The sequence below is a fragment of the Ursus arctos genome, unplaced genomic scaffold, assembly GCF_023065955.2.
Source record: "Ursus arctos isolate Adak ecotype North America unplaced genomic scaffold, UrsArc2.0 scaffold_2, whole genome shotgun sequence".
NCBI classification, from domain to species: domain Eukaryota; kingdom Metazoa; phylum Chordata; class Mammalia; order Carnivora; family Ursidae; genus Ursus; species Ursus arctos.
Window position 1 is genome coordinate 40,556,739 of NW_026622874.1, and position 20,283 is coordinate 40,577,021.

The 20,283-nt window shown below is 56.5% G+C and overlaps 1 protein-coding gene across 5 annotated transcripts in view; it reads left to right on the forward strand.

Annotated features, from left to right (window-relative positions):
• The window catches only part of NFASC (neurofascin), a 95,667-nt gene extending 80,927 nt beyond the window's left edge, over positions 1-14,740 (forward strand). For all 5 annotated transcript variants that reach the window (XM_057315330.1, XM_057315325.1, XM_057315326.1 and 2 more), the window contains 3 exons: positions 3,275-3,406; positions 5,449-5,518; positions 8,617-14,740. In XM_057315330.1, coding sequence (XP_057171313.1) covers positions 3,275-3,406; positions 5,449-5,518; positions 8,617-8,848 — 434 coding nt within the window. In that variant the 3' untranslated portion in view covers positions 8,849-14,740. The remainder of the gene's footprint in view (positions 1-3,274; positions 3,407-5,448; positions 5,519-8,616) is intronic.
• The last annotated feature ends 5,543 nt before the right edge of the window (positions 14,741-20,283 follow it).

The following is a 20,283-nucleotide window of genomic DNA, read 5'->3' on the forward strand; positions in this document are numbered from 1 at the left end:
CCACCATCCAAACTCAACGTCTTGTGCGTGGTCAAGCCAATCTCCCTGTGACCCCAGGAAGTATCCCAAATGAACCATATTAAATTAGGATTAAACTGATCTTTAATAAGTAGTCACTGCCTGCTTGCTATGTGACCAGCATCGTGCTAAGCACTAGACTCTCCTGTTCTCAGGCCTTTAATAGTATCATTAAAAATCGGGACCCAGGAAACAGAGCAATTGAATGTTACGTTTTGCGGAATAAACGGGTAAAATTGGACTTCTGAGATTGGTGTCAGCTGGAGGAGTAAGAGATTCAGGAAGGAGGGGTGGAGTGTGGAGGGGTGGAAAGCAAGAAGAGCGGCAGGCCAGGCTCTCTTGGGCACGGGCCTCCAGAGAGCTGCAGGGAGGGGACGCGCGGAGCACCTGGAAGGCCAGGCATGATGGGAGGTGTCCTGAGAGCATACTAACATGATGTGTCATTGTATCCTTGGGACCTGATAGACCCAGGATGAGGAGGGGACCCCTCTAGCCTGGAGCAATGAGGCGAATATGAGGGACATTAGAAGGAGAAAGGATAAGCCTTAGGGAGGCAGGAATGGGGAAGCCACTGTTGGGAGCGGGAAGCAGAGAAGGGCAGGAAGACGTGGGTTGAATTTCAAGCAGGCAGACCATCCAAGGAGATGTGAGGATGTTAGCTGGGAGCACTGGGCTTACAGCTACGGAACTGGCCGGAGGCACAATGCGAGATGAGTAAACGGATTGCCCGTTGGAAAGTCGGGCCTGGAGGATGGAGGAAGGTGGGAGCGAAAGAGGTAGAGGCAGGTTCGGGAAAGACCCACTCCATCGTGGTAGTGGAAGCATTGAGTAGAGAGGGGCTTGAGGTTGGCCTGACGGGGTTGGAGGAGGGAGTTGATGGGACCTGGAGACCACGGAAGATGAAGGAGTTCACCTAGAAAACGACAGTGCCTGAGCTAGAGCTGAAAAGTCTGGCGGGTGCCTCCAGGGTGTTCCAGATCCAGGAAGCTTCAGTGTGTTTAACAGCACAAGGAAGGAGAAAGCAAAGAGGAAGATGCTGGAAGGTTTGAGATCCTTCCAGGACTAAGCCCCCTGGGAGGGGTGAGCTGCTGCCACTGCTGTGGAGGCAGGGACAGCTGTGGAGGCTGTGAGGTTTCGGTAGTTGTGCTGATGTCGCCAACACGGGGACAGGATGGTGTGGAGCTGTACTAGAGGGAGCAGCAGTTTGGGGGGGACAGGGAGAAGGGAGTGGAGGGATTGCCAGACAGCAGCAAAGGGCCAGTTGAGGTGCACATAGCTTACTAGCTCTGTGACCTTGAGCAAATCTCATAACCTTTCTGTGCCTCCGTTGTCTCATCTGTAAAATGGGGATAATAAAGCCCACCGGATGAGTGGAGAAGTACTCAGAGCAGTGACTAGCCCGTAGGAGGTGCTTCCGAGCGTGCACTGTGATTAGTGCCACCCCAGATGGGAACGAGAGCCCTCAGAGAGGGGCTGGTGGGGCAGATGGCTTTGGCTTTAGCTGAGAAAGTCGGGGTGGGGGGACATTTGCTGAGGCAGCCATGTAAAGGAAGAGCAGCACATGTAAAGGCCCGAGACAGGGACGTGAGCGGCCAGTGTGGCTGGAGGAGAGAGGGTGGGAGACAGGCCTAGAGAAGTGTCAGGGGCCAGCTCGGGTGGGGCCTCCCAGGACAGGATAGGAAAGTAGGTGTTTCCCCCGTAGCAGTGGGAAGTGTTGGAGGGTTGGGGCGAGGAAGGGATTTGCTCCTACATGGGGTTCTGGGAGGATCTCTGTGACCCTCTGTGTCCAGGGAAGGCCCTGCAGGAGCAGGAGTGGGAGGGAGGGGACTTCCCCCCACCACATCTGCAGATCGGGTGAGCACAACCAGGACAGAGAGCACGGAAATGCTTGCTCGTCTGTCTTCCCCATGTGTCCAGACCCTTCCTGGTGCCGTGCCCTTGCCCAGGCACAGAGAAGGCTATACACATAGTTTCTCTGTCCAAGAAGAGCAAAGGGTAGGATTACACCCAGACACCTGCCCCACAAAAAGGCATGGGATGAAGACCCTGGGGCACGAGGGCTCCGGGTCACCCCTCTGTTCCTTGTGCCTCCCCTTCCCCGGAAGGAGGCCCCGTGCTTGGCTTGGGCTCTGTGGGCTCTCTGGGACCCTGCTGTCGACTGGCGCTCTGAGATGCTCCCCAGCTCACTCGGTGGCCTCCGGGGTTACTCTGGGTCTGCTCAGCGGCTTGGATCCTGTCTCTCCTCCCAAGTCTTGGTTTCCATGGCAGGCTGGGATTCAAGAGGGGGCGCTCTTGTTCTCTATTCCATAGAAAGAAGAGTGAGGGGGGTCCTGCCCACTCCACACCCCCTCCCCAACCCTAATGCCAACCATCGGGTCATCCAGGACACTATCAGATGACAGCTGACCTCCTGTCCTCTAGGCCCACCCACATGCCCCTTGAACTGTGAAGGGGTCTGCCCGGGTTGAGACGTCTTCACGTGCTCCAGGAGGGGCTGGAGAGGGACTCATGGTCACGGGGGTAGGGGGATCTTCACGCATGCCCGTGGTCTGAGGTGGCATGGGGTGCGCTGAAGGCATGGCCCCAGCCCATCTGGGGGTACCCGCACAGGGATTGTCTCTGCTGTAAGGGAGCACACAATCCAGCTGGGGGAATGTGAGAAAGCACAGGGCATTCTGGAATGACACCCTGCCCAGGACCCACGGCCAGGGGACCTGGTTGGCTTCGGGGCCATATTGGTGGGAAAAGTTGCTGTGCGGGGCCTGTGCAGGTCTGTGAAGGTGTTCTTAGAACAGGTTTTTGCAACGTCACCACGGCCCCCGTTCCCTGATGGGTAGCAGAGTCCCATTTCCTCACCCCAGGCTCGCTCATGGGGAATCGTACCTCCAGGGCCAATCCTTGGCCTTCCCTCCATCCCCGCCCGGCTGTGACCAGCCATCTGGTCTGCAAGAATGCCATGCCCCGTTCTTAGGAAACTTCCCCTTCCTAAAGGACCTGCTCAGCCTTCTGCTGCTTATTCTGCTCCCTGTATCCCTCTCTTGCGCCTCTTTTCTGACCTTTGGACCTTGGCTCTTTAATTATTTTCTCTTTGTCCCTGGAGCAGGGTGGTTTGGGCCAGAGGGCTGCTAGGTGGTAGCATAAGGCTCCAGGAGGAACACCGACATGAAATAGCCATTCTTCCCCCCCACATCTCCCTCCTCACCTCCACCCAGGGAAATCACTCACGTGTCTGCTTCTGGCCCTCCCTCCCCACCAGCTTACACCAACAACCAGGCCGACATCGCCACCCAGGGCTGGTTCATTGGGCTCATGTGTGCCATCGCCCTCTTGGTGCTGATCCTGCTTGTCGTCTGTTTCATCAAGAGGAGTAGAGGTGGCAAGTACCCAGGTAGGATGCATGGGACGAGTGGGCTTGGGGGAGCGCGGCCGGCAAGCTTTCCTGGGAGCCACCGGCTCCCCGTCCAGATCCAGGGGGCTCGGTTCCCCCAGTGAGCCTAACCCTTGCCAAGCTTGGACGTAGAGTCCTCTCACCTGGTCCGTGCATCTTAGAGCTGCCGGAAAGCACTTGAGTTAATTAAGTTCGCCTGAGGTGGGCGGATGGAACGGTCCCGGCAGCTCCAAAGAGGGGATAGAAGGAACCCTGGCTCCTATTAAGAATGACCTTCCCTCCCCTTGACTCACCAGCCGTCTGCTCGGCAAATTAGCTTTTTTCAGCCTGAATCTCATTAGGGTCCTGTGTCCCAAGGAAGGAGGCAGGAAGAAAGGCATTTTCTCTAACCATGAGAGAGAACAGAGAAGGGAGGGTCTGGATGGAGGAAGCACGCCCATGAGAGAGGCTTTCGGTGACTGCGCTGTCATGACAGACCCCCCGGCAGAGGGTCAGGAGCTCCTGCTCGAAGAGCAGCGGGGGGCTGGGGGTGGCTTGCAGTGATACGGACCCCGTTGGTAAAGAGCTGTGGGCTTCCCTAGAGTCCCAAAGAGCCATTGCTCTTCTGGGGGCCTCAAGATCCACCAGCCCAGACAAACCAAGGTCAAGGACAAGGACCTCTGGCATTCTTGCTTCTGGAAATATTGATTGTTTTTTCAAACAGGGTCAACAAAGCCATCTGTCTGGGACAGGGTGGGTAGAGTGACAGGAGACAGGATAATGGATGACCCAGCGAGTGAAAATCACGCTGGGCTGCAAAATGAAATTGCTCCCTGCCCCCCAAAGCCCCATCGCCAAGCACAGTCTGTGCTCTCCACATGCCCGCCTCTCCCTGCCTCTGAACAAGTCCTCCTCCAGGGTCCCCCTAAAACTCAACTCAGAGAGAGGATTCTCTTTTATTTCCTTCCCCCGCCTACATACCCTCAGACCCTAGGATTCGAAAGAGTTCTGCCTCTGCTTTAAGTGAGGGAGATGTCTGTGAGGGAGGGCAGGAAATTATCATTCTTTATCGGCGAATGACGTTTTCTTTCATTTGTTGTGCTGTGTTGGGATTGTTTTCTCCTGTAAAAGAGAAAGCCAGAGTCAGGGAGAAGAGTGGCCTTACTGAGCTCACCCCCTGGCCCAACTCATCAGATGAGCTTTGAGCCTTTCTTTCCCATTTAGACAGCGTTCCTTTCTACGAAGTTCTTCTCACAGCTTACCTCCTTCCCTCCAGTTGCAAGGTAAGGCCCTAGTCTGCTAGAAGGATGAGCAAACTGTGAGGCCCGGGCTCTAGCCTTCACTCTAGACTTAATTATTCAGCTCCTAGTGAGTTAGGTGACGTGTTCTTCGGCTCTGAAGGGCTCGGTTTCCCTCTCCTAAAATGGGGGAGATTATCCTGCCCTTTACCTCAGGCAGGATACATAGTCATTTGCGTAAGTGTCCCCGTGTGCCAGGCTCTGTGCTGGGTGCTAAGGACAGGAGAAGGAGGGATGATCTCTCCCTCAAGCCACCGCAGCAGGCAAGGCGGGAAGATCACAGCCCAGCAAGACAGGGCCTGGGATGGGTGTGCAAACCACAGAGAGCTGTGGGAGAAGAGAGTCCCACACTAGTGAGGTCATAGACACGAGAGCATATTCCATCCAGAAGGGGCGTACGGAGCATGCCCTCCGCCCAGGGCACTCTGCTAGGGGCTTTTACGAACCACGCACAGATAATTATCCCACAGAGCAGAATAAGAACGGTGCCGAAGGAAGCATCACATCCGTTCGACGTTTTGGGGCAACCCCACGGACAAGTGTTGGGGAGCCAGGTGGAAGGAAGTTTCCGTTGTCAATGGAGAGGTGTGGAAACGCTGGGCGTGAGGACAAGACAGGGGTGTCCACTTGACAGCTGGTTAAACGCAAGAAGCAAGAACAAGGGAGGCATCAATGGTGCCTCGTTGAAAGGGAGAGTGTCACTGACTCTGCAGTCAGGATCCTGTAATCACCATGTCTGTGTCTTTGCTTCTCTTATTGGCCAAGTGCGAGAAAAGAAGGATGTTCCCCTGGGCCCCGAGGACCCCAAAGAAGAGGACGGCTCCTTTGACTACAGGTGGGTGATCTGTTCGGCTGCTGGTCCCCACTCCACCATCCATCCAGCTGTCACCACTGGCTCTTGGATGGGGCCGCCTCCCGGCAGGGGGGACACCACCCAGCACACTCATATGGAGTCGAGTCCCAGTCATCCAGCTGCACGGCTCCAGTTTACTGAGCTCCTTACATGGGCATTCCCACCTCTTTCCTCTGAAAGCAGACGCTGGAACGCCGTGGCCGTGAAATGAGCTATTGGTTTCCTCTCTGCCCACCCCCGACCCTAACCCTGAAGACAGGGACCCAGCGAAGCTGTATTGTCTTGAACCTCAACTCCGTGAGAGATGAGGGGCAGTGCTGGGGGTGGGGGCGGGGCGTTCTAGACCTTTTCCTCATGAACTTGAATGATATGTCTGGCCCCGAGCCCAGAACTAGTCTTGGAGAGGCATCTGGTCGGGGCCTGTCCCAAGTCAGAGGACTGAGGCCCAGACGGGGAAGTGACCTGGCCAGGATTCCCACCCACACTCGCCACCCAGGGAGCTGGTGGCAGAGCTGGAGGAGCAAGGCCTGACTTCCAGCGGGGGAACGTCACAGTCCAGCCCTCAGATCTCGACGGGCCTTTGCGGCTCGTGTGACAAAGCTGTAATCTCCCATTTTGATGGCAAGCATATCCTGAGTGAAGGAATGATGGGGGGGGGGTCATGGAGGCCTCATTCCCAGAGCAAGGCGGGCGGGAGGAAATGCTCTCAGCAGGACCCTACTTCCCCACCCCCACCCTGTTACTCTCGGGGCGAGATCACCCCGTCTTCCCCTGACCTCTCCTTATCCCACCCTCGGCCTCCACCACTCCGCTCAGCAGCCGCCCGGCAGGCAGGCAGACGCTGCCCACAGCCCTCCTGCCCACAGCCCAGAGCCACTACCCAGCCAGGAGCCCATCGGCAGGCTGAGGGGCCACAGCCGTCCACCCAGACCCGACATCTCCAAGGGCCTCCTAAAAGGGAAGCAGGAGAGCCCCTCCCTGACGGTCCTCAGCACCCCTGGCAGGGCCCATCTTCCCCATGGGCTGAGACCCATTTCCTGGCCACCGGTTCCAAAGAACAGGGGGCTCTCCCTCCCCCAGGTCCTCAGTGCGACCCCAGAGGAGGGGTGAGGACCTGCTGGGCTACGAGAAGCTGCTTCCTCAGGCGCCTCTCCTCCCCCAGACACCGAAGCTGTTGGGCAAAAATATCTGCCTTCTCCCCACCCACGCCCCTGCCGCACCCACACTGAGGCTGGGTATACATACAAAGGTGCACCCGCGGGCCCGCACACCCACGCACCACGGACGCGCACGCACACGCGCCCACACCCGCCTCGGTTTTGGCTTCGCAGGGAAGCAGCTCCCTGGTGGGTCTCTCTGCTGCTCTCTCCCTCGTCTGCCCACCTGTGTCTCCAGGGTCTCTCGGAGGATGAGCTGACGGGTGACCAGACCGGGGACCCCCTAGTCCTTCTGGTTTCTTTCAAGCTCCCTTAGAAGAGGTCTGTTTTCCAGATCTAGATCCTCTTTCTCTGTAAGAACTGACACACTAGACACACTCCCTCTGCCCCCCCACCCAGGCTGGGCCCGTCCCATCCAGTGGCTGCATTTGGCTTAGGTGCCTGGAATCCACTGGAATCACACAGACACAATCCTCTTGCTCCTGGGAGGGAGTGTGTGTAAAAAAGACCCGTGAGTAGGACCAAGACCAGCAAGAAGCTGCTAGTTTTCAAAACGTGAGCCCCACTCTCCATACAGACTGAGTGCAGCCCTACAGACCGTCAGAGAACACAGGCCGTGGTAATGGGGTACAAGAGGGAGGGGCTGATAGCTTTCCATGTACTAATGCCCAGCTCGCGCTCAGGCTCCGGGTCCTTCCCTGACAGCTGTCTCTGTCCACCGCCGCTGTTAGAAGCCAACATGCACTGGCCACTCTCATGGCAATTCAGTTGGTTGTGTCCCCCCAACACACACACCCAGGAAGGACCAAGAGTGGCCTGCGGGCCAGGGAGGGGACATTCTGTGTCTGCCCGCGCTGCCTGGCGCTGCCTGCTGGGACCCAGACTCCCACTGCCGGCCCGGCTGCCTCCTGCCTGGGGGCCGTCTCCCCTCTGAAGTGCAGCCAGCAGCTCCTGCCCCCCCCCCGCCCCCGGAGCCTAGAGTGCAGAGCATTTGGCAGCCAGGGAAAAGGATGTGGTGCCTGAGCAGACCCCGGCCGCTGGGGGGGGTCTCGCTTCCTGGGGGCACTGCAGGCATCCCAGCAGGTGGACGCCACTCTGACCACCAGCCTGCCAGCTCTCCTTGCAGAGGAGGGGCCGAAGGGCAGGACCTGGGGGCCTCCCAGGAGGCTGGGCAGGATCAGAGCCTTGCTGGGCTTTGTCTTCAGTTGCTGGCCTCACACACCCCTGCGTGTGCCCCTCCGCTCATCCCACCCTCTTTCACTCGAGGCCCCAAGCAACAGCAGCTGCTCATCGGTAAAGCAGAGAGCAGCCAGAAACCACAGCAAGGTGAGGAAGGGAGAGGCAGGGGAGACGTGTGTTTCTCCGTGGCCCAGGCCCATTGCTTTTTGTCAAGGGCAGAGCCTTTCAAGACAGGGCCACACAGATCACAGAGAGTCAGAGCGAGTTCAGCCCCTCTTGATGGGGAGACTAAGGCCCAGTGAGAAGGAAGGCTTTCCCAAGACCCCAGAACCACACAGTGACGCACGTGGGACCAGCACCCCAGCTCCTTGACCCACCCCATCCTGCCTCGTCTCACAACGGCTGGCCCTCCTCCCTGTGGGGTGGCTGTCCCCTGCGTCATGAAGAGGACCCCAGACCGGGAGTCCAGAAGAGTGGGCTCCAGGCCCGGCTCTGCACCGCCTTGCCACCTCACCTTGGACAAGACACTTGTCCTCTCGGGGCCTTGGGTTCCCTTCTGTGATGCAGCCAGACAGGGAGGGCCGGCGGGGGTGGGGGCGCTGACTGGTGACCCCTGAGGTGCTCCCCTCTCTGAGCTGTGTAGCCCATAAGCTCCATGAGCACCAGCAGCCCGGTGCTACCCCGCCTGGGTTTCAGCAACACTGGACCGGGCCAGGCCCTGATTCTCTGTCTCTCTCTGGCCAGCGACGAGGACAACAAGCCCCTGCAGGGCAGCCAGACGTCCCTGGACGGCACCATCAAGCAGCAGGAGAGTGACGACAGCCTGGTGGACTATGGCGAGGGGGGTGAGGGGCAGTTCAACGAGGACGGGTCCTTCATCGGCCAGTACACGGTCAAAAAGGACAAGGAGGAGACGGAGGGCAATGAAAGCTCAGAGGCCACGTCGCCTGTCAACGCCATCTATTCTCTGGCCTAACGGACGCCCCCGCCCAGGGCACAGCCACTATTTTGCAAGTGGGAGGAGGGGAGAGGGGGAGATGAAGCCACCGCAGACCTACCACGCAGCCACCACCTTCGGGGACAAGGGTACAACAAGGGGGTCTGCCAAGCTGTGAGGACCAGTGACCGCCCAGCCCACCCCAAGCCCCCTCCCGATGACCCCCCCGCACCCCTGGGGTGCCACCATGTGGAAGCGCTAGAGTCCTGGCTCAGCTCAGCTGGAGGGAGCCCAGCCCTTTGGTCTGCCTCACGGCCACCTTGAGCCTTCCACCCCCACTGCCCTGCCCGCCCTTGACCTCAGCACACACACTCACCGGTTTCCGTTGGTTACGGCCCTTCGCATTGTCTTTATTTTTGCTTTGTGCATCTTCCCCACCCAGACCCAGCGTCTCCACTTTCTTTTCCTTTCGAAGAAATGTCCCTGGACAAAGAAAGAATCGGTGGATTCTACCCCAGACAGGCAAAAGGACTGACCTGTAAAAGAACATCTAGAAAAGCTGTTGTGTTCACGTCGCCACCGGGCCAATGTATTTCCGAAGGATGCCTTTCTCGCCAGATGCCTCCCCGGGCCCCCAACCCATGCGCCTTGGCCTTGTCAGTTGCTGAGCTGGGCTTGGCTCCTTTCTGGAAAATAACAGTATTTTTGGCAGGGAGAGAGTGGGCAGGCCTCCTTGCCTCGCTCTGGTTCAGTCAGGAGGTGGGCTTACCTCTTGCTCCTTGCTCTCACCCTGCCCCTTCCTCCAGAGTGTCCCAGACAAGAGCTGCACCGGCTCTGAAGGAGTTCGAGGAACAGGAGCGGCCACTGATGGGAAGAGCCACGACTCCAGTGGCCGAGTTCCTCAAGCAGAAGGAAACCGGGCGGCTGGTCCCTGGGGAGCTGTGCTCACCTCAGGAGAGAAGGAAAGGGCTGGGTTTGGACTTCCTTCCTCCCCATCAGTGAAACCCAGGATGTGGGAGAGAGGACCATGCCCGCTGCCTTGAGGGGAGAGGGTGCCCCCCACCTGGTCAGGGAACCCCGCCGCAACCCTCACAGATATGGAACCACGTGATGCGGAAGCTTTGCTGGTGTGTTTGGGGGTGTAAGGTGCTGCTCCCCCTCTCGTCTCCAGCAGATAGCATCTCCTCGGTCAGTTCTGTAAGACACTGAAAGTAGTGTTTTACACAGTGCCACAAGACCGAACCAGTGTGTCCTCTCCTTGGGGTATTTACATCTCAGGAGAGCCTGCGAGAACACCACGCTGACCACGCTGGAGAGCCTGGCCTGGGGACCCCGCGCCCTCCGGATGCCTTACGCAGCTCTGATCTGGCCTGCAGCTCCCAGGTTCCCAGCCCCTGCCCACAAGCCTCGAAGCCTCCAGCAATGTGTGTCTCAAGAATGGGGCGGCCCCTGCAAACGTCACCGCAGAACCAGAACAGCCACTCAACACGTGTCCTGCATCCCGTTGCCCCAGCCGGAGACCCTCGCAGACTGCAGTACTCAGAGACTCCCCACCTAATCCGTTTCTGAAACCAAAGGTACCTAGCCTCAGAGAGAGATCTTGAGCTGAGAGCGACCGGTAGCTGTCCCCGCAGCTCGAGCCGGTTTCGGGAGGGTGAAGCTGACCCCCAGCAACGGACTGCCTGCCACGGGCACAGCCTCTGATTCGAGCGTCCAGCTGCTTGCCGGCAGGCTGGGGCAGGGACAGGGCTGTGTCCTTCAGAGGCTCAATTAAAGCATCGTTTGCCACACGTTTAAGCCACAAAGGTATTAGCAATGCTTGCCTCACTTAATAATCAGTCAATCGAAGGTCAAGCCCATAGACACGCGTACTCTGTCTGCAGGTAAGAAACCATAGCCCAGAGCTGAGCTAATTACGTTGTTTGAACCTGAGAGGAAGTAATTGGCCTATGCCATGGCCAGCCTGGCAGCCCAGAAGCCCAAGGGGCAGCTCTCTCATGGTGAAAGGGGACAGGGAGAATAACGGGGGGCTAGGAGTGAGCTCAGGGAGCCCTTACCCTGGCTTTCCTCGGACACCTGCCTGCATACAGCAGGGCATTCCTGCACCCAAGCCCAGCGTCCCTCAAGGGAATGTCGGGGAAGTGTGCCTGTAAACTGAGTTAAAGGACCAGACTTTCCAGAAAACACTCTGGATCTGAGCAGAGTAGTCAGTGTCTCGGGCCCCTCACTCCACATGACACCCCCCACACTAGTGAACTCAGTGCACCTCAGGCAGGCTCGTAGGGTAAGGGGACTGTGGGCTGTCACAGTGCCCATCCCCCTGCCGCGTAGCCAAGGGCTGCAGAAGGGCTTCTGCCACCATGGGGTCTGGGGGAGAGAGGATTCCTCAGCCTGTCTGCTCATCGTGTGTGTCCCGCCAGCTCTGAGCCATCTCCCTCCGTGTAGGGAGGCAGTGCCGGCAGCCACGTGGCAAGGCGCTGCCCAGACCGCCACGCCGCCCAGCCCTCCTGGCAGGCACGAGCCAACCTGAGCCTGGAGAACCAGTTTTCCCCAAGCAGAGATGCTTCGAGAGGTGTATGGATGGCAGGGTTAGCGAGCAGCCGTTCCAGGAGGAGGAAGTCTGTTTTCCATGAGCCCAGCCAGCTTAGCAGGAAAGCAGTATTGTCCCGCACCCCCTGCCAGCTGGGGCCCTCAAGCAACCCCCTGAAAACATAGCAACCACGGTATCAGGAGATGGTGACACCACTGGAGCTCCCACCTGCCTGGCTGTTGGGGGGGAATCTTGCAGTGACCCTAGAAGTCCCTTTGCCCATGCTTCAGTCCCACCTGCTGTGCTCAGCCGCCAGAGCTGTGGGCTCAGGAGACACTCTCAAACTTCTAGTCTGAGCCGGGCTCTGAGCCATAGTCAGGTGTGGCCCCTGCCCTCCCAGGGCTCACAGTCCTGGAGCTGAGACTCAGGACACAGTGGGCATTGGTGGCGAGCACCCTGAGTGCTTAAGCCACCAATGGCTCCAGGCTCAAAGGGAGAAGCTTCAGCGAGATCACAGGCTCCACAAGGCCGAGGAGGACGGGCAGTCAGAGCCGGCAGGGTGGGGTCGAGGACCGGTCCTGGCTTCCTGAACCTCTTTGCTCTGCCCCTCGGGGCAAGTTGCTTAACTTGTCTGTATGTTGATGCCTTTGTCTCCCCTATGTCGTCCCTCCTTTGAATACCTCTCCCCACTGAGGGGCAGGGGCCCCCTGAAGGAGCAGGAAGGCCAGCATCTAAGGAGGACAGCACTCACAGGGCCCGGGGACCGCTGCCTCCCACCCTGCCTGGTTTTCGGTGCAGGGGACCTACTTTCCTCACCATGCTTTTCAGGGATGGTTGCGGTTCGGGTAAAGGGAAAACCAGACTAGCTCTTTCCCTTGTGCATTGCCTTTGCCCAGGGAGGTGGGAGGCATCTGGTCCACCCCTTCCTGGCAAGTCCCAAGGTCTGGAGAAGCGTCCACCTGTCCAAGAGGCAGCCAGTGCCAACACTGCTCACCCTGCAGTGGGTATCTGCAGCCCGGGCCAGGTATTGCTTTCATAGCTTCCCCGAACACAACCTTAGAAGAGGGCTGAGGACGCGTGTGGGTTTGCCAGCTAAGGGGCTGCCTCCCCCGCCCACACCCCATGCACAGCCGCATCCGCGTGCACGTGCACAGCAGGGGAGAATGATATAGATTATGACGTTGTCTTAGGGTGAATTCACACCCTGACCTGCTTGAGAGGGGATGGGAAGGGCTGCATGGGGTGTGGTGTGCAGCTCGGGCAAGGGGCAAAGAGGCTGCCCAGGTTGGGCCCCACTTGGGCGATTCCTGCAGACAGAACTGAGAAAGAAAGAATCTGATCCGAAGGAGGGGGAAGCTTCCCCAGAAACAGCCCGGGGCAGAGGCTCTGTAAGGGGTCCTGGAGCCCTTTGCAGGATCCCAGCCAAGCCACAGAGAGTCACAAACAGCCCGGGGGATGGAACCAGGGGGGACTTAACACGCTTTGCCCCAGTCTTAGCAAGGCTGCTTCACGAACACTGAGGAGGGGAGGCTGCCCCGCTCTCAGTGGGAAGACAGCAGGTTCTTTTGATGCTGGCACAGGGCATGCTCCCCATTCGTGACACCTTGGTCACCACTCCTGCAGCCCCTGCCAAACACACACATGTCTGCTAGAAAGAAATCACCCGGTGGATCTTGGGTGAGCTTCGCATGGTGGCTTAGGAGAAGCACGTAGGAGGTCCCAGATTTAAAAAAAAATAGGAGGAGACGCATGAATGAAACAAAAAGCTTGAAATGTCAGGAGGCAGAGCCCAACTCCTGGCAGCCCTGTCCCCTAAAGCAGGCAGGGGCCAGCCCATGGGAGTTCGAACCAACCTTGCCGCGGTCGCCAGGCCACCCAGCCAAGCCCGGGCAGCGTCCTTCCTTCTCTCCCCTGCTGAGAACAGCCTTCCCAAGACAGGTTCAGAGAAGGATCAGAGGGGCAGGACAAGCACCCCCCAGGGAAGCCACGAGACCCCCACCAAGCAGTGTCTCGGGCCACACCCCGAACCAGTGCACCTCTATCAACACGGTAGTATTAAACAGGAGTCCTGTGATGCTAAGGGTGGACACGGGCTCAGCCCAGGCAGCGTCGCTTTGGACAGCTTCAGGCCGCAGCGTGCGGAGGAACCACAGAGCTGATCGCATGGACAGGACCCTTCGTACAGACGAGGACAGTAAGATCCACGGAGGGGAAGGGACTTGTCCCAGGTCCTTCAGCGAGTAAATCAGGGTGAGGGGAGGGCTTGAACCCCGGCCTTCGCTGTCCTCGTCTAGGGTTCTCCACCTCCCCGCAGGGACCTCCTTGGACATAGAGATGTAACTTCACTCCGTCTGTACCTCTTATCACTTCTCCCCCATCCCCTCTACGCCTCCCAAAATGAAAGACACAAAGGATTTTTCCGAGGCCAAGACCAGTCCGCGTGCAGCAGCCCTTGGGGATGCCAGCCGTGCGGGGCAGACCCGGGCCAGGAGCGGGGGAGGAGCTGACTGGTGTTTGTCACTGTGAAGTTTCGACTGTACTCTGGAGTGGCCTGACACTCGGGGCCCCCAGCAGGCTGCGTCCCTCGGGCCCCGGCCACGGGGCGCCAAGGGGTGGCAGGGATGGAGGTCAGCACACAGAAAGAGTTCAGTGAAGCAATAAACACAAAAATCTGGGAGAAGAAATCCAGAATTTTGTGCCCTATTCTGTTTCTTTTTCAAAAATGATGCCGATCGGATGACCCTGCCCCTGTCCTTTTTTTTTTTTTCCCCCGGATCCCCCCAACTGGACACCCTCAGTCAGTGTTGTCCCTCTGCCCGGCTCCCAGCTCTTTGCCAACTTCTCACTCATCCCGGGGCTAAGCATCAGTCGCCTGTGACGTGGCCGCCTTCTGTCCCGGTCCCACCCCCAGCCCACGCTGGCCCCAGAGGACCTCTCGTCCTGCCTCCCCCCACCCCCGGCACACCCCTTTCTCCCCCCAACACCGTGCCGCGTTGTTCCTTCCAGGGGGGATATTTTTTCCTGAGGTCTCCATGCCCTTCCGCACACCCGCACACCTGTAGAGTGGTCTGATCTTTTTTCCGTTGGTTAAAGATTTAAGTCTCCACGCAGACCCTGTTTTAACCCCTCTCACATCATGTTCTTTCCTGTTTGCGAGTTACTTTGCGTTAACCCACGCTGTCGGCGACAGATGCGGATCGGAGCGCGTCACGCACGACCTTCAGCAGGGAAGACTTCCGGGCCGCGGAGGACCATCTAATATGTGGACTTATAAACTGACTGCATGAGCAATGAAAAGGCCAAATTATTCAGAATTTTTTTTTTGGAATCACTGTAAAAAAAAAACTGATTTCTTTTGTATAGAGAACACTAAACGTATAATAAAAGTTGTTCAAAATGGACTCTGGCCAAGTGATTTGTTCATTTTCTTTAGTTAATGGAAAAAGGGAGAGGGGTATTGGGATTGACAACAGAATCAAAAAGGATTTCTCAGGGGCGCCAGATCGCGCACACTTCGGGGATGCTGCAGGACCAGCTCCCATCTTGAGGTTGGTCTTATCCTGGAAGCCTCGTTGGCCCCGTTCGTGTTTGGACCGCACGGTGACTGACGTGTGTGCAGCCACGGAGATACCCCGATTCAATGCGACTCTATGTGTGCTTGCACCCCATTTAAGAAGTGCTGCGATGGGGCTGCTGGGAGAACAGGAGAAGTGTGCGATGAAGCCCTGAGGCCTGGCCCCTCCTTCTGCAGCCCTGCCCTTAGGTGAGAGAATACGGGCACATTTAATATTGTTGAAGGATTGAATAATACTGCCTACAACAAACCAAAAACCTCTCTCAGTAGACGCAAAAGACTCTCAACCAGCGAGCAAATAGGGGAGGGAACGAGGCAGAGAGGCCGGTGTTGGTGGAGGGGCACTGATCAGCACTTACGCCTCCTTTCTTGATTCTTCCGCCTGGAGTTGGGCTAATCCTCACTGAGGACTGCCCCTTGGCCGTCACCCAGGCAGGCTGAATGGAGAGGGACCCCCAGACGTTGTAACTGCCCTCCCTCTCCTCAGGGTGGTGTAGCAGCTAGGGAGTGGGCAGGGCTGCGAGGGGCTCTGCTCCGGCAGAGAGATAACTGATGGTTTACGGGCAGTAAGGGGAAATAAGGGCAAAGGATTCCCCTGAAAATGCGGAGTTTATCCAACTCTCCTGGATAAAGGACCACCAGGTAACTATCCAACCCACCTGTGTTTCTTCTCCCTTCCAAAGTCCTCAGAACAGATTGGGACCTGAGGCCTTATTTCCAGGTCTGGCTCCTCCTGAATTTTGGGCATCTCATTGGGTATGCCACAGAACACCCTGAACCTCCCTGTTCGCTCCTTGGAACTCGAGAAAGATCTTTTTCTCATCACTCTCAAGTTCACAAGCTGTCTCTGAAATCTGCCCCTCAAGTCCATGTGCACCATCCAACCAGTAGCCCAAGCCCTCATCCTGAATTGACAGTGTCCTTGCTTCTCCTGGCACTTACTCCCTGCTCGAAACTACAGCCAAAAGTCTTTTCTAAAATACAAATGTGATCATGTCCCTTCTTTACTTAAAACCTTCAAGTTTGCTACAATACCTTCAGTCTGCTATACAGTAGGATAAAATCTTAACGCCTTGGCTTGGCATTTTAGACCTTTCGTGATCTGACCTCTGCTTCGGCAGCCTTGTTTTTCACCAGTCCTCCACATGTACCCTAAATTCTAGCCATTCCAATCTGTTTCCTGCTCCCCCCGACATGCAATGATTTCTCACGCTTCTCAGCTTTGGCAATTCAATTCCACTCAAAAGCACCTGCTAATAACCTACTGTGGGCTAATTAATGCTCTAAGCTAAGGAGGCTAGAGTTCCTGTCCTCAGGAAGCTCCGCCTGTCATGAGACACAGTCAAGTAAGTGAAACCAATGTTATAGGGGCCCGTGCCTGGCTCAGTCCATAGAGCATGCGAGTCGTAATCTCAGGGTCATGAGTTCGAGCCCCATGTGAGAACTAGAGTTTACCTTTTTTAAAAAAATCAATGTACTGGGTGTTATATGCAAACAATGGACCATGGAACACTACATCAAAAACTAATGATGTACTGTATGGTGCCTAACATAACATAATAAAAAATTTCAATTAAAAAATTTAAAAAAAAAATCAGTGTTATAGTCTCCAGGACAAAGGACTCAATAAATGTGGGTTCAACAAATGAATGATGGCCCAAAGGTGGGTCTGCTTGGTATACCCTCCTGCTGGCCTTCCACATGCCCCTTCCTCTAGATAATTCGTAATCACTGCAGTACAAATCACCTGATTCCAGGCTCTTTCCTCTCTCCCATTCCAAACCCCTCCAATCTCCTTTCTCCTTACAGATCATTTCTCCTTGAAGACAGGCAGTGGCCTCGTGCTGGGTCACAAAGCGCTGATCTTTAACAACCAGCTCAGGGGAAGTCTTCCCCACTACCTGACGTAGGCTGTGCAAGTACGTGCAAACGCGTGCGTGCGCGCACACGCGCGGCTGCACGGTCTGGTTCAGACCCCCTCACTTGGCCCCAGAACATCTATGTTTAGTCTTTCCCAGAGAGTCCGCGTGTATTGCCTGTTTCTTTCACGAAACTGTGAACATCCTGAGTATGAGAGATTTTTTCCATCTGTGTGTCCACAGCCCAGTGGCCGGCACACGGCAAGGACAAAATGAATGAATATGAATGAATGGGTGAACGTCGTTCCTTTGAAAGGGTCGGCCAGGTGAGTTCCAGACTTCCATGTCATCCCCTTTGGATACTGGCTATTTGGATATTGGACTTGGATATGACTTCTGGGGGGCCGTGGGCCATCCACTGGCCCATTTTGGAGTAGGAACCCCCCCCCCACACACACACACACTCAAGGGGACAGAAATGGAGAGATGAAGCAAGCACCTTATTTGAAGAAAGCCAACCTCAATTCAACTGAGGCCAAACAAAGCGACAGCCTCTCTTCGGGGCCCAAGGGATTCCCAGAATATCTGTCATCCCTCATCCCCATCTCCTGAAGGCTGCACCTCCCAGCCCATTAGAAATGCTAATCTCCAGCATGGAGCTGGATTAACCGACCCAGTGGGAGGCGACAAGTCATCTTCCAATCTTCATTAAGAGTGAAGGCTCTACCCCATCTTGCCCAGCTGCCCCCAAAGGGATGGGATCTGGGAATTCATTACAGCCCCTCTCATCAAGGCAGCCACTACTGCTCAAGACCGTATTCGCTGGAGGAAGGTAAGGGAGGGTCATTTTAGCCTCCCCTCCCCACTTAATGCATCAGAGCCCATTTGTTTGATGTCAGTCCCTGCCGGAGCGCGGACCAGGCCGTGGGCCTCAGAGCAATTTGGAGCCACAGCTGCGGCCCAACAGCCCAGCTCCCAAGCTCCACTCCCACCCCCACCCCCGCCCCTGAACTTGCTGCTGATTAGCCCCAGACCCCACGGCAGAGAAGCACGGCTTTGTGTAGACAGGGGAACAGGCACTCTGATGCAGACAAATGAAATTGCTTAGTGAATATTTAAAATCACAATTGCCCTCTAACGAGGCTGACTCCCATTCAGTGCGGGGGTCCAGGACTGATCTGGGTAGGGGGTCTGCAGAGAGGCAGAAGGAGAGTCCTGCATTTTTAGAGGGGGGAGCTTTTGGAACTCCAGGGCAAGAGTGGGGGGCAGATGAGGAGCAGAGACAGGCAGCAGGAAGATTCGTAGTTCTGGTAGCTTGGCCCCTAGACCGGGAGCATCCAGATCGCTGGGAACTTAGAGAAATGTACATTCTTGGGCCCTTCCCCGATCAACTGTACCAGAAACTCTGGAATCTATTTGTTTTTACAAACCCTGCAGGTGATTCTGATGCAGGCTGATGTGTGAGGACAACTAGATGAGAGGGACAGTGACAAGCCTGGGTACCCTGGGATGTATCCCCTCTCCGCGTCCCCCGAAGTGTCAGTCGCATCCACCAATGGATGAATTTGCTTCATGTGAGCAGATCTTTTAGAAAAACTAGCAAAGTTGGTGAATTCTACCTCCAGATTGATGCGGGGTGAAGCAGAGACCGCAGGAGAACGTAGGGCTCAGAACACAAGCACCCAGGAAGTAGCACACACTGGGGGGGAGGCTTCGACTTTCCCAGAACATGGAATTGGCAGGGGAACTGATCCATTTTCATCCATGTCAGAGGCAAGAGCGCACCAGATGGTATTTGGGTCACAATACATTTATATTAAGTGACTTCAGAGAAGAATCGCTAATGACATTGACGCCCGCCGTCTGTGCAGGGAGAGTGATGTGCAGTTTATGCAAATTCTCTGGCGTGACCCTCCCGCCAGCGCTCTAAGGCAGGTAGCATTATGTCCCACCCGTCATGCAGGAGGAAGGGCAAAGGGCTGAATAATAGGCCCAGGGAAGTGACAAAGCCAGAACTCGGTGCCAGGTCTGACTCTAAAATCTCCACGTTGACCAGGACACTCAGGTACGAACGGGCATCTCCGGAACGACTTGGGCCTGGCGCTCTGTGCTGCAAACGCATCGCGCCCGAGCAGCCCCTGCCGGCTCGTCAGCGTGGCCCCGGCCACGATTTGCCCCTAACTTCTCCACTCTGCTGGGGGAGCACAAGCAGAGGCCCGACCCCAGCCCCGGGGAGCCCAGGGGAGAGGATGGTGGGTGCTGGGCTGCTCAGGGGTCCTGCGGTGAGGGGCCGGTGAAGCCATAGGTGCTCTCCTGCTCCCTTAGAGCCTTGAGGACCAGGAAAGGAAGAACCAGAACCCGGATGTAAGTCAGGTACTAGCTGTGTGACCTCAAGCAAGTTATACACCCTCTCTTGGCCTTCCATTCCTTCATCCGTAAAACAAGGATTATAATTGTAGCTCTCTCGTAGGTTGGTGTAAGGATGAAATCACTTAAAATGTGGAAAGTTCTAAGAAGAGTGCCGGATGCACGGAAAGTATTATATAATAACGCGTTAAATGTACATAAATAAGTGAATCCCCTTAGGCTTTTCCCTTCTTCTGCATACCAGAATGTTCTCCCTAGCCTCTACTTCTTCCTCCAAAACTCCTCCCCGTTCTTCCAGGCAGGCTCAAATCCCACCTTTCATGACCACCTTAGCCCTCAGGGCTGTGTCTCTCCAAGGAGCTGCTGGTGACCTTCCCCTCCCCCGCCCGGCCCCTGCCCACCCGCACCCAGCCTGGCCCTCAGCATCAGTTCATTGCCACTGCGGAGACTTGTCTCTTCTATGCCTGTCCAGTCTACAAACTCTGGGGGGCAGGACCCGTACTCATGCCCGCTTGGACCTTTGTGGCGCTCAGCCCTGCCCCTCCCACGCACGTGGTCCCCACACAGGGAGCCGGCCACATTACTGCATTTACTGCCCAGCTAGTGGCCCAGTCTGTGTGGTATTGAGAAGGGGCACGGGGTGGGGCAGGGGGAGGCAGTATTTGTCTTCCTAAAAGCACGTTTACCAGGTTCCAAGTGGCTGGATGGAAGGGCCAGTGATGGGTATTGAGAGCTAGAGGTTCATTCTACAGCCCCATTAATTAACTTCCCCAAAGTCCCCTAAGTGCTCTTGTCTCTCTTTAAAGCCTAGGAACCCACTCTCATTTATCGGAAAGGACTGTCCATCTTCCACTTCTCTCCCTCCCGCTCCTTCTCGCTCCAGCCTGGCAGTTAAGACACTGCACGACCCTCTACCCTCCAGGCAGTCCATGGGACGGAAGAGGACGAGGCCAGACATCCAGAAGGCCCAGGTTTGTCCTAAGAGAGAATGACAGGACTCAGCCAGTGCCCTCTCTCTGAGCATGCACAGCCCTGATCCCCATGGGAGTGGGTCAGGGAGGAAGTCACCTGGTGGGAAGGGGCATTTCCTTCCCAGATTCCAGAGCCCAACTTCCAAGCTTAGGGTAGGGGAAAGCACCTCTTC